This window comes from Polypterus senegalus, chromosome 15 (genome assembly GCF_016835505.1).
Source record: "Polypterus senegalus isolate Bchr_013 chromosome 15, ASM1683550v1, whole genome shotgun sequence".
Lineage (NCBI taxonomy): Eukaryota > Metazoa > Chordata > Cladistia > Polypteriformes > Polypteridae > Polypterus > Polypterus senegalus.
In genome coordinates, this window is record NC_053168.1 from 113,507,531 (window position 1) to 113,522,134 (window position 14,604).

Sequence of the window (14,604 nt, forward strand, 5' to 3'; positions counted from 1 at the left end):
CCAGATATTGTAGTTTTCCTCTGATTTCCTAAAGTTGTGAGTGTTGTCTTAACTGGAAATTCTAAATAGGCCCTGTATGAGAGTGAGCGGGAGTGGACCTTGAGATTGTCTTGTACCCAGTGCTGCTGGGATGGATTCCAGAATTGCTAGAAGCATGCTTCTTAATTCTGAGCTTTGAAATTGTTGGAGTCTCATTGGCTACACCTTTATGTATTTGCGACCCGAGTTTTCATAACAGTTTTAATCGCGCCCCCCCCCAACATTTTTGAAATGTAAATGCGTATTTTATTAAACCTACTTAACTTTTATCGACATTTATCTAACTCTATATTTATTGTTCTAGTATCAGAATGTAGTTTAAGTTAATTTGTTTTGGTTTCAACAGATGTTTTTTTCATATTTTTGATTCTTGTTTTCTTTTTTTCACATCTTCGCAACCCCCCTTTTTGTTACTAGGTGCCCCCCTAGGGGGGCCCGCCCCACAAGTTGAGAACCACTGCGCTACAGTATATTAGGGTCAGAGCTATGCCATCTGAACAATCTATTGTGGTAGAAGTGTGTTACACAAGTTTTCCAAGGTCCTGGTACAATGAAGGAGGACAAGAGAAGAGACTTCATTACAAGTTATATTTATACAGATTTTTATTTTGTATCGTCTGTTACTTTACAGAAATCTCCAGTACAAATACTACATGAATGTTTACTATTGTAGCCACATCAATGAGTTTCTGGTTTCTTAATCAGTGTCTGCTTGCACCACTCCTAAAGTTCATAATTGTGTCAGGCTTTTAACATCTGCAGAAAAAACCCTCTAATAATGACACCCTTGCTCATTAGGTCTATTATAGCTTTTAAACTCAATCAATGTACAAAGCATATAGTACTGATTGAAAAAACATGTCAAGAAATGGAAAAGTATGAAGCGATTTCACAGGTCCATCATATGTATCCAAAACTCATGCCAGCTTTTGTGATTACTTGGCTCAGTAATAAGTTCCAGCTCCCCATAAAGTTATCCCAGGTGTCCCCTGACCAACTCTGAGATATCATTCCTGCAGAGCACCCCAGGACACTTGGAGAGCTTAGTGTTCCTCCTCCCCAGTGGTGCCAACATGGCCTTCAGACCTGAATGGGAAGCCCCTTGGCATCCCCTGAAACCAGAATACACATGGTGACTGGCCAGCATTAACCACATATCAGGTCCCTTGTCTGCCATCTTTCTGATGTCACAGGCGGGAGGTCCGAGTCTCAGTCTGTCAGGATTCAGGGCCTCAGATATCCAACCAAATCCACCTCAGCTAATGCTGAACCTCCGAAGCTAACGAGCCTCCAATTATGTGGAGACATCCACCTTTATGCAGTTTGTATACTTCATCTTATTCTTCTGGTCTCTGCCATATTTCTTGATCACTAGTGAGGATGAGGACATAGATAAATTGCTAAACCTACAATTTAATTAAAAACTTATCTCCAGCTTCACTAGCACATTCTCATGCAGCATCTAACTGCATTTTTAAAATTATTATTGTCATGATAGAGTAATGGGAGCTTCTTTATAAAGCAGTGAAAGGAGATATGAAAACATGGATTGAACAGTAATGTAGACAGATTGCTTATTAAAGTACATGTGCTTTGATGTATCAAGTGTGATGGTCTCACTGTGACTGACACTATTAAAATAAAAGTTTCATAGGCTGATTTGAACATAATGAGAATTAAATATGCTCATATGGAGATGTATGAAATACTCCTTATATATTTTGTGCGATTATATGTATAAAGATTTTGGTATGACACATTGGTGCTCATGGTTTTGGTTGGGCAGATTGAATATCTACTGCACATTGCTCTGTAACTAAACTGAAAGTAGTACTGTAAAGTACTAATTGTAATGGTGGTCACTTAATGTAAAAGTTAAGAATGACAGACCAGATGGTGAAGATGCAAAGTACTTGACGTGAACCTGTCCATGTATCTCCCATGTTTCTTCTAGAGCAAGAACACCAACGTAAGTGACCAACCAAACACAAGTCACAAAACGAGACAGCTGGCATCCCTTAAACCGGTGGCAGTTTCAGTTCCTCAGTCATAAGACCCCTGTTGTCTTCAAACCACAGGGACGTCATTAAATCCTAGGGTCTTTTTTTAAGTGCTGACAACAACATAAAAGCCTTTCAAAAAAGGAAATACACCTTATTTGTAGCACCACTGTGCTATGGACTGAAATAATAAAGAAAATAAATAATCCAAACAGACAGAAAAGACAAAAAAGGACGCAATTACAAAGAAGCAGCATGCCAGTTTTCTCGGATATCAATGCATGGCGTGTAAGGACAAACCGATATTGCCGCGGTGCTCCACAATAAGTCTGAGATGAGAAAATAGAAGGCTGATATGTTGTAGGATGCCTGCAGAGAGCCTTGAAACGGCAGAAGGGACAAAGCCGGCATGCTGGAGCTCGTGTGGATTCCCAGTGGAGTTTTGCAGCCCCGGAGCGGATGGAGCTGACAGGTGCACCACGTGAAGGAGGATATTGATCTACACTTGAATTTGCTGAATTAATAATGGTTGCCATAGTTATTGAGCGTAGGGCAGCTGCAGGAGAAATGGAGAGAATTCCGAAACACCACCTCCAACAAGGATGAACTGCCTCTGGCAGAAAAAAAGGCTCAGGGTTAGAGATGAGTCTGGGCTTTTTGTCCCCTCCTGTAGGTCACCCAGTTTCAACCAGATTCTTCCTTAGTGCTGCTGCTCTATTTGTCCATCTATCCAATTTCTGAGCACTTTTATTTAACTAAAGCAATATAGGGAGTAATGAGAACAAAGTAGTAGCCAACATTGGACTGAATGCCAATCCATCAAAGAGGATACTCACCGTCATACCATGTTTATTTAGGATGCCTAGTGATCCCAGTGCATGTGTTTGGACTACATATGCCAAAACAATTCAGGCAAACACTGAAAGATCATGCAAATTTTACAAAGAATACACATTAGTGAGAAATGGAACTGATTATGAAGTTCAAAAATGTGCTCCTTAGGAGGAAGCACCATAAATATACAGCCGGCATGAAGGATTAAAGTTAGTATGACACTTTGCATGAGATGTAAAAAAGAATCTAGCAGTCTCCGTGACTCTGTGCAGTAGTGTACAGCATTCATCATAATGAAGCACTACTTCCCTGAAGGCCAAGTGGCCAGGTATCTGAATATGGAAACACAAAGCCCCTGTGATCTTCAGCCATACGCTCTGAAACAGCAATTCCCAGACAATTTTCTGTGGTGCAAAACTTTTTGTAACCAAAAACTTTCCAAGACACACCACCATCTTACTAACCATAAACACATATCTCATACATGTGGTCAGTTGCCCGAAGGGGGTGAAATTACCTGAAGAGTAGGTAAAAAGTGAGCTCCGAGATCAGCCTTTTTTTTAGACTTAGTGAGTACTTTGGTGGCATCTCCAAGCTGGTTTTCCCCTTTGCCTACTACTCCTCTCTTCCTCAGAAGCAACTCATGCCCACTATGCACCAACACCATGAGGCTGACTGGCGACCACACACCCAAACAGATGGACTCTAGCCAGGGCTATCTTAATGTATGGGCACAATGGGCACTGGCTGGGGCCAACGATGTTTCTGATGCCCATGTATGTTTCTGTTTTGTTATCAAAACTGGGGCCTCAGCGCACTACTTTGCCCAGGGGTCTACGATGCTGTTAAGATGGCCCCGACTCTAGCAGTAAGGAGACACATTTGAAGTGCTCTAACATAGTAATCGTGGAGCTGCTTTTACATCAGCTTCTCTAGGTAGTCCTGTCCTCCTCAGACAGAACTTGATCACCTACAGAACTGGTCCGTCTCAGGTTCAGTCCCAAGTGAGCTACACTATTATCTACACAGCACACCTGGGTAGCTCTCATGGCGCACACTGCTTGAAAAACACTACTCTAAAAGCAAGTCAATGTGGCAATTCTTAAGAGAAACTAAAATATCTAAAGATTTTTGTGAGAAGGATAAAAGACCAGAAGGTGATAAACAAAATCAAAAGACGTGCTCAGGTACTGGCAGGCGTTAAAAAACCGAAGGAGCAAAATATCCTGAAACCAAAATTAAAGGGAAAGGGGAAAAAGAAATCAACAGTCAAAGCCAAAATGAATTTCAGGAAGCCATGAAAACACCTAACACTAGGACCTGCTTGGGAAATAAGTTAACTATGCTGAAAATTACAAGATGTAAATGTATCCACTGACGGATAACAGGTGTTGGGACCAACATTATATTTATAGCATCACTGCCGGGGATGTTAGCAGCACAACAGAAGCCTTCTTGTGATGCTATATGGTGTGTCACATAAACAATAGGAACAAGGTGCTAGTCAAATTCATATTTACCAATGCAAACCAAAATAAAAAAGCAAACTTCAGAAATCTAATCACTGAGTGAAAAAAATCATGAAATACGCAAAAATATCCATCTAAAAAAATGACATTACAGCAATAGAGCCTGCACTATACTATGTGTACAAATTGCTTTTGAATGTCGTAATGCTATGAATGGTTCTACAGTACACAAAACAAAGGCTGAATGTCAATAGCTCAAAAAGTTTACCTTTAAAGCTGTAACTTTTCATTTTAAATAATTACACTTGTTTAGGATGTTATTTTGTTACTGACTTTTGGAATATTACTTTTTCAGCCATGGAACTCAGGGGGGTTTAAAGCCACATGTTTCATATAAACTGAGACCACTGTGAAAGGCGCCATATACACAATCTCTTATATATATATTTCTCTTCTGGTTCGTCCTGCTTCCTCTTCAAACCCGGTCCCGCCCACACGCAGCCCACACGGCATTTCTCGATTCCTATTTGTCCTCTTCCAAACCCTTCCCTACGTTGCCTGTGGACTCTCATACACCCCTACACTGTTTTTCTCGAGTCCTATTCCTCCTTCGGACTACCGCGTTCCCCTCTCCTCTCTCATGACCCCATTGGTGTTACGTTACTGCCCGATATCTAGCCTGACCACGTGGCCATGTCTGCACCTGGGAGTCTTTTCCATAGCCTGCTACAGGAAGGTACGTTCTAGACCATTGCCATTGGTTTCACTCCTTGCTATTGGTTTCGCTCCTTGCTATTTTCGTTATACTGCGACGGTTGTTTCCTAAGCCTGTGTTATAAAATGTACAACAGTATCTTCTCTGTCGACGGGTTTTTGTACAAGGTGATCTGTATTTTGGGATCTGGCAACTGCCTGTTCCTATCAGTGGGTTATTTCTGGACACAACGGTTGACTAAGGCAATGCACTCTCACTACGACATAGGACAGTAGAGTTCATTGCATCACATTGGGACAGATTTGGAGATGTTCTTCCTGTTATTCTTTCCAAAGCAAGTCGAGTTATCACAACAAGTCACGAGTACTATCAATACATGGCAACATCTACAGTTTATGCTGGTGAAGCTGAAATTCAAGCTCTTTCCGAGAGTAGATCTTTTGACTCATTATCTGTCGTCTCCAGCAAAACACCTATTCACAACTACGTCTTTCAAGAAGTATTCCTTTCTTCTTGATTTCTGAATTCTTTTCTCACTGTTTTCCATTCCTATTCTTACACCACCGTATGCTACGGCGGGCGTCCACTAATATAACTATATCGTGTCAGAATTGCAGATTTTTTGAATGCCCTGTGAATATGCCACATTTGTTTTGGAATGATGTTCATTGGAAAAATCATTATAGAAAATATGAGCCATTAAGACAGCTTATTGATATACTGTAGCCCTGCAATTAAAGCTTTGAAAAGTTTCAACCTAAAATATGATTCTGATCATGTTTATGGTACTTTGTTATGGTGCTTGTCCAGGAAAAATTAATTTTCATTACATTCATTCCACTTTTCGTGGCAAGGCCTTTACTGCAGATATACCAAGCTGACCAGGTCCTCATCCTCAGCAGCTTCTATCAGGGCTATCTTAACAGCCTTATAGGCCCCCGGGCAAAGTAGTGTGCTGGGGCCACTGTTTTGATAGCAAAACAGAAACATATGTAGGCATCAGAAACATTGTGGGCCTGTATGCTCCTGGGGCCCCCAGCCCATGCCCATTGAGCCCACATGTTAAGATGGCTGTGGCTTCCACCTCAGGATTTCACAAAAGCCCCCAGTCCTGTTAAGAGATAAAATCTCTCCAGCATATCCCAGCTCTGGTCTTCATTCTTCTCCCAGTAGGATATGCTTACTTCATACCCAAAACACCTCAAGTAGACCATGTCAATATGATGACATATGTGAACATAGCAGCTGATATAAAATATAAACTGCTAAAGATGGTTTCCACAACCAAAAGCAAAGCACTAGGTGTATAAATGGATAAAATGATGCCTAATTTCAGCATTACAGCTACAGCTCTTTCCACAGTCTGAAAATGGGGTTGATAGTCAGTGTAGACAAATGCACGACAAAGGCACTATACTCTATACACTAAAGTCATTGATTGTATGGTACAGCAGACTTATATATATCCTATTCTTTTCATTTGGAATCACTGCAAAGAATAATACAGACAGAATTTATTGAGTCCCCAAAGTAACAAATAGTGATGTGTACTAATATTGCCTGGTCCTTTCTTTTATTTGGTTTTACAAGATTCAGCTCTGATGCTTCATGTTTGACACACTGCAGATGGTCTCTGTTATAAATGGCAGTCATGTAATAGAACAGGTCTGTGTGGAGTTTGCAACTCCTTCCTGCTTCTGTATGGTTTATCTCCAGGTGCTCCAGTTTTCCTCTTGTATCCCAAAGACTTGCATTTTAGGATAAACAGTAAATTGGTCTTATATGAATGACTATGAGTGTGTATGTGTGTCTTTGGTTCCTGCTTTTCACCCAATACTGTCAGGAGAGGTGCTGGCTCCCACAATTCTGAACTGAACTAACTGGGTTGATGACGGATGGATGAATCACTTTGAAAAGTGTTTGATCAACATCACAAACTGCTTTTCAACACAATCGAAATAAAAAATTTGAACAGCTTTTCCAGTACTTGTGTGTGCATCAGATCAAAGCAATTCATTGGACGATTAATCTACGTTTTGTATAATGCATCATAAAAGAGTAAATAACAGCAAATTGAATTCAGGGTGGTTTATTACTTTGATTTGTAATGGAATTGAGCTGAATCTGAACCCAATGTGTACCAGTTTACCAGGGTACCAGTACTATATATGGCTTATTCCATAAACTAGAAAGACTGAAAAACAGCCATGACCATCTGAGCTTTATTTAAATTAAGATATATGACTAGTGGAAGTGTGTGTCTAAAACATGAAGTAGAGCACTAGCTAGGACACGGACATTAGTCACTGAGTAGCCGAGGTGCAGTCACATCAGGAAGAAAGCAAGTTAGAATTCTGTGACCCCCTTTTTAAATAACTGTGGCAGTGGGAAAGTTTCCCAGTTGACAGCCCATCTAATGTGTAAAGCTACCAAATAGCAATGCATAATTGATGACACTCTGTGGCCATTTGTATTATCCAAATTATTAGCATTTCATGCAAGAGCAGCAACTGGTCTTCAAAGGGGTCAATAAGGAATTAAAATCTCTTTTATCTGCAAGAATACCTCCACAGGTATTTAGCTTCCCAAAGTCACTTACTTTGGAGTCTTTAATTTGATCTCCTGGGAATATTTTGCAACTCTTAGTGAAGACAGACTTACAGTATGTATTAGATGTTGATATTTATTGCAATGTATTCTTATTTATTATGTTTTGAAACCCTTAATGAATATATAACCGATGAAGAATGATTTGTCACTTATCTAGGCATCAAGTACACTACCAGTTAAAAATTTTAGATCACCTCAGCTGTTTCAGTTTTTATGGAAATGCATACAGTTTAATGTCTTAATGTTTCATGAAGTCAAGGCTTAGAACAAATGAACAATGGCAAATAAAAAAAATAAATCAAGGAATCAATAAGTGTACATATGTTATTCAGAGTTTTGATTCACCAAAGAAGCCACCTTTTGCTGAAACAACAGCCAAACTGTGGTAACCCTTTTGATTCAGAATGCCATTCAGTCTGTGTAAGTCACCAGCTCTGAATCCAGCAAAGATCCCCAGACCATCACACTTCCTTCTCTACGTTTGACAGTTGGTGTCACACACTCAGGAACCATCCTTTCACCAACTCAAAGGCGTACAAACACCCTGTGTGATGAACCCATCCATCCATTATCCAACCTGCTATATCCTAACTACATGGTCACGGGGGTCTGCTGGAGCAAATTCCAGCCAACACAGGGCGCAAGGCAGGAAAAAAACCCTGAGCAGGGCGCCAGCCCACCGCAGTGTGATGAACCAAATATTTCAAATTTTTATTATTTTTTGTCCAGAAGACAGTCTTTAGTAGTAGAGCTGGTATTTCAAGGCCCTATTTAGTTCTTTAAGAAATGGCTTTCTTACTGTCACTCGCCCAGCCAAATCTGCAGCACAAAGTCTCCTCTTCACAGTAGAAACTGTGACTTGTTTTTTCCGACCATTGTTAAGCTCTGCTTGGAGCTGTTGTGCTGTGAGGTGCCTGTCATGCAAGCTGGTGACCCTCAGTAACTTGTCTTCTGATTGGCTTGTGACTTTGGGTCTGCCAGATCTCTTCCTATCAGAGTTTCTTCCAATTTCCATTTGTCTTTGGATTGTGTAGAACACTCACTGCCACTTTGATTTTCTTTGCAATTTCTCTAACTGAAAGGCCTACACTTCTAATGGTAATAATACTCTGTCTCATTTCCTTTGTTGATTGATGTTTTCTTGCCATTATCACAGGTATGTACAATTTTCTACAGTGTAATATTGCCCAGAGGGTGTAGTAACACAGTCTGTTCCAACTCTGCTTTAAGAGAGACAGAGGATTTTAAGTAATCAACAGAAGTTGGGACACCTGAGAAAATTTTTTGCTTCAACTTGCAAGGACTAATTTAATTAATTGCTGCAGAACATCTGTAGGTTGTAACCAATTAGTTGTTCCCTGAAGAAGGCCCATTTGTAATGTTTTGAAATGTCTTTCTTTTTTCAGTTTTTTTATGACCTAAACTTTAAATTTAAACCTCTGGTAGTTTACTGCTTACCTTTTCACCATTTTAGGTCACTCATTGCATTAAATTTGAAGAAAGTGGGGGTGTTCTAAAACTTCTGATTGGTAGTGTATGCCTTGCAGCTTAGCCTAAGTTGACATATAGATCAAATAAAGTAGAGTGGCACAGTGGTTAGCACAGTGGAGTCTCACTGATTTAGAGTCCTGTGTTCAAAGTCCATAGTCCGTCAATGTCTGTGTGGAGTTTGAATGGTCTCCTCATGTCTACATCGGCTTTCTACATATATCTCCAATGATGGGTGTGTGTTTCTGCTCAACTGGCAACTCTAAGTTAGACCCTGCAGGAGTGCGGGTGTGTAAGTGAGCAGGCACTCCATCTGGGGTCAAGCCCAGTGCCCAGTACTACCAAGAAAGGCTACAATTTCACGCAACCCTGTTGAGCAATTCAGCACATGACTTGATTACCTCATAATACAGAACAGTTGAATGTGCAGAGGAATGTCTGGATTAGGCCGGGATGAGAATGTATGCAGAAAATTATAGAGTTGTATTATTCCCAGTTCAATTCATGTGGCAACAAGGTCATTGAATCTAGCATTTTGAATTAATCTCATTATATCTGACTTAAAGTGCAATTGTAATGTTGTGAAAGTTCACCATTTATGTGTGGAGCTGTTAGTAGAGGATAATGACCTTGGCTAGGATACTATCACAGGTATTATTTGACCATTGGAGCCAGGCTCAGACTGACTTCCTTAAGAAATAATAAGTGACTCGCTAAATTGGGATTCATATTGAACTCTTCATTTTAACACACTGAGTTAAATGTACATATCTGGTACACATCTGGTGTACCTTGTTAAATTGATTGACTGACTCACTGAGCAAAATTCTGGGTACTTTTAATGCAGAGTATGATGAAACTAAACATACATACATACATACATACATACATACATACATACATACATACATACATACATACATACATACATACATACATACATACATACATACATACATACATACATACATACATGTTCAGATTTATCCAATTCAGTTTTGCAAAGAGTCACAGCCTATTCTGGCAGTGACGAACACAGCGCAGGCCTTTACAGGGCACACATATGTACTTAATTTATCTGCAATTACTCACACCAGGGGTGGCAACTAACTCTTCCTGTATATAGTTGATGGTGTGGGAGAGAAATCAAGAGTACCCACAGAATTACCCTAGTCTACCCAGGGCACTGGGTCTGTGAGGTAGCAGCACTAATGTCTGCACCACTATGCCTCCTCTAACATTTATCTTTGTCAGGTAAATATGAAGCAGCACTTGTCCAGTTTTCTGTGGTATTATGCCTAGTAAAGGTTCAGTTTAGCTGATTTGCACCTAATAAATTCCCCAGCCAAATACAGAACACTGTTAGAATCCCAATATGTCACCCATCACAAGTTTATTGTGGTTCATAATTAATCTTTGTTGTCTTTTACTGTAACTAACGATTCAGTATCAAGCAGACATGCGTCATGACAGAATGCATTGCACATATGATGTAGTGTTTGCTTAGCCTGAGTCAGATTTGGCTAATTGGATGGTCTACCTGGCAAAATTGCAGAACAACTTAGATGATTTGAAATCTTCTTCTTCTTCTTTCGGCTGCTCCAGTTAGGTGTTGCCACAGCGGATCATCATCTTCTTACTTATCTTTCTGTCCTCTGCATCTTGTTCTGTTACACTCATCACCTGCATGTCCTCTCTCACCACATCCATAAACCTTCTCTTAGGCCTTCCTCTTTTCCTCTTCCCTGGCAGCTCTATCCTTAGCATCCTTCTCCCAAAATACTCAGCATCTCTCCTATGCACATGTCCAAACCAACACAATCTCGCCTCTCTGACTTTGTCTTCCAACTGCCCAACTTCAGCTGACCCTCTAATGTACTCATTTCTAATCTTGTCCATCCTCGTCATATAGTATAACATTCACACATCCATTTAATCCAATTGAGGGTTGTGGGGGAACTAATCTGAAACACCAACGCCTAATTTTGTGTAAACACTGAGCTACTGTGGAGTAGCACATGACTAATTTAATTTACTGACCTGTAATTCTCATTCAGCAGAGTACTGTTTTGATTTAGTGAAAGTACATTTTCACGTATGCCCTGACTGATGCGGAGTAGCACTCTGGTAATCTGAGCTGGTGTACCGTACCATTTGCATAATTCAACAGTGTGAAACCTTCCTCACTTATCGATAGTTGCATCTTGTGTGGCTAATCTGCAGTTATGCTACACAATGCTGAGCAACACTTGGCAAATTTATAATATGGAACTATTTGGATGTACTATGAATTCACGTGGAGTAAAGTCTGGATACTCTATGTGATATGAGACAAGTCTTAATAAAGGCTGGGTAACAATTTCATTGCTGTATTTGGTTGATTTGAAAAGGACATGAACAAATTTGATATATCAGACTATGTATGGTATGTGATGTATCCGATGTAATTCAAAGCAAAATATGATAAAATTATTAAATTAAATTGATATCTGTTTAAATTTAAAAGGAACCAACCCTCTAACTAATTTGGATTAGTAGCTTCATAAATTGACAAAGCACCAGAATAAATGTATTAAATTCTTCTATTCCTATTAAACATATTACTTGACTGATTAGTATACAATTTGATTAATCTTAGCATATTACTTAAATAAAGAATCAAAAGGCATGTTAACAATCTCCAAAAACCATTCCAACTAATTCAACAGCACATTTGTTCATTCAGACAATGGGGACAGCGCCATTGCATGTGGCCAGGTAGTTCTGGATAATTCAACTCATGAAGCTCATAGTTCAACACAGCACAATATATCTACATTTGCAAACTGGGGTCGACTCAATATGCTCATAAATCAATAGAAGGCAAATGGTACAAAGTGTTACCCAAATGAATCAAGAGAAACACCTTGGTAAGAGGAGAAAAACTTGGCCAGCACCCTAACAGTTTAAGACAACATACTGATTCTTATACTGATGCTGATAGGTGTGGATATGCACACTTCGGGTTTTTTTTTTTTCTACTCGAAATCTTTAAATACTATATGACATGCAGAATTAATGCACGGAAATACTTCTAGACAACAATGAAATGGCTTGCTTGTTGCGTGAACGGCACAAATTTCACTGGAAATGAAACACAATTTATTTTGCTGTGAGTTCAATTCATGCAAATCATTTTGCTCATCATTACTTTTGAACTTAAAGGTAATGTCAATCAGACCTTGAAATTTCTTTATATAAACTCTGAATTTGATCTCTTTAGCTTATAATGGGTTTCAATATCTATAATAATAGGTATAATACAATTCCACCCGGTTAAACGTTAACATTATACAAAGTTATTGTTTAATTTCCCCTTATTGTTATCACTCTTTAATTGAATATTGTTTCTTATCAGTATGCTGCTGCTGGAGTATGTGAATTTCCCCTTGAGATTAATAAAGTATCTATCTATCTATCTATCTATCTATCTATCTATCTACAATATCTATTATATAGTGTCTTTCATATCTATCTATCTATCTATCTATCTATCTACAATATCTATTATATAGTGTCTTTCATATCTATCTATCTATCTATCTATCTATCTATAATCTAGGTTTTCTTCCTCTCTGTCCTTTAATTTCATATATAACCAACCCCACTGTGAAATTATTTTTATTGTGTTTGTGCCCTACAGAACAGCGCCATGGGTTGAAAGAACCAAAGAAGGTAGAGGAAATGCAAAATAAGATCATCTGCTGCCTAAGGGATCACTTGAACTTCACCAGCAGTCCCAGCAGCAGTGGGGGATCTACAGGAAAGGGTGCCGCCCCCCTCAGCCGAATTCTAAACGTCCGAGCAGAACTGAGATCTCTCCGCACCCAAGGCCTTCAGCGTATCTTTTACCTGAAACTTGAGGACCTCGTTCCACCGCCACCGATAATCGACAAGTTCCTGGACACTCTTCCCTACTGAGAAAGCACAGGGAAACTCTTTCTTTGGCAGCAGAGGGTCCTGTCTCTTCAAAGGCAGTGAACTGAAGCACTTCTTGACAGCCCTTCTCTGTATTTCTGAGAAATGAAGAAACAAACTGAATCAGTAAATCTATTAAAAAAAATGAGAGATGAAGATGAAGGGGACAACAATGTAGCCTAGGCTCTACATGGCTAAAGACCTCTCCTGCCTGACTGTTTCTTTTTTATGTTCTAAAATTGAACTGCTTTGCTGCTTTGTTTCCTTTCTATCATTTTGAGGGAGGAGTTAGGGTGAGGGTGGGGTCGGGGCTGGACTGCTAACAATGGCACTTTTTATTTGGACAATGCTGTCCTAGCAGAATAGATGGCATTTCTTTGGCTGTGGTTAGTGTGTAACAATGCCGAGCAGTAGCCAAGTCTCCAGTGCGGGCTATTGCTGGGCTAGAGCACTGTTAGAACTACTACATCTGTTATACAGCTGTACGTAACAAAACGTCCCAAAATAAGTTTTCTGTTATTTTGGGTGAAATTAGTACATTTCATTATTTCAATAAAATTTGGCTTAAAATGCTATTTCAGATATGAAATCATTTTGAAATGGATGCCACTTTTGTGTATTCATTTGCAGTCTTGAAAGTGTTTTATATATATAGCACAGAGTATGTTGTCTTTTTTATTTCAGAAATGCATTAAACAGAATACAATAGTAAGATCATGACAAAGGCTCATCGCTCCCATATTCAAGTGCAATTTTTAAAGTGCTATTTAAAAGAAACTAAATGAAGAAAAATTGTTTGGGGTTTTTGTGGTAGATTGTTTTTTTAACTCTAATTTATTTTAATACTAAGAAGGTAAAATAAACACAGTATATAAATATAAAATATAGGAAAATGGTGGCACTAACTCTTGGGAATGATAAGTTGCTGTTAATGAAGTTACTGCATTTGGTGAGTGAAGTAATTCGATTTCTTTAGGAGGTGAAGTTAGGTCGACCATATGCTGTCTGGGTCGAGAAGGACGGGCCCACAGAGGGTACTATGACCTGCCAGGAAGACTTGAGGTGAGTTGACACAAAGGGGTAATACAGTTTCAAAGCTCTACAATAAGAGATGTGCTGGAGAAAATTCTCAACGGGCCGGATTTCTACATTCCGTGTTGGTACTTTTCTATGTTTATACTGTTGACGCCATTTATTAATAAGAGAGCATTTGTTGCAAAATGTCTTCATTTGTACAAATTAGATTATATGCATGGCATATTGTATTGGCTTCGCCTGTATTTATTGCAAATACTGCCAGCTCCAAGAATCTCTGCTTCCTCAGAGTTGTGCCAGGAGCTTGTTCGCACTGACTGAAGAACATCACAAGAGTGGTAAAGCTAAAAGTCTGACATGTTCTTATCAGATTCCTTTTTCTTGCTACTACTGTGGTACAAGTTCTGCATATTTTTTACCCCATTTTGTTTTATTGGAGTTTTTATTTTTTTTTTTT

The 14,604-nt window shown here is 39.2% G+C and overlaps 1 protein-coding gene across 5 annotated transcripts in view; it reads left to right on the top strand.

The window, feature by feature from the left end:
• Window positions 1-14,509, top strand: part of nr4a3 (nuclear receptor subfamily 4, group A, member 3) — an 81,269-nt gene extending 66,760 nt beyond the window's left edge. For all 5 annotated transcript variants that reach the window (XM_039736325.1, XM_039736328.1, XM_039736327.1 and 2 more), the window contains one exon: window positions 12,838-14,509. In XM_039736325.1, coding sequence (XP_039592259.1) covers window positions 12,838-13,115 — 278 coding nt within the window. In that variant the 3' untranslated portion in view covers window positions 13,116-14,509. The remainder of the gene's footprint in view (window positions 1-12,837) is intronic.
• The last annotated feature ends 95 nt before the right edge of the window (window positions 14,510-14,604 follow it).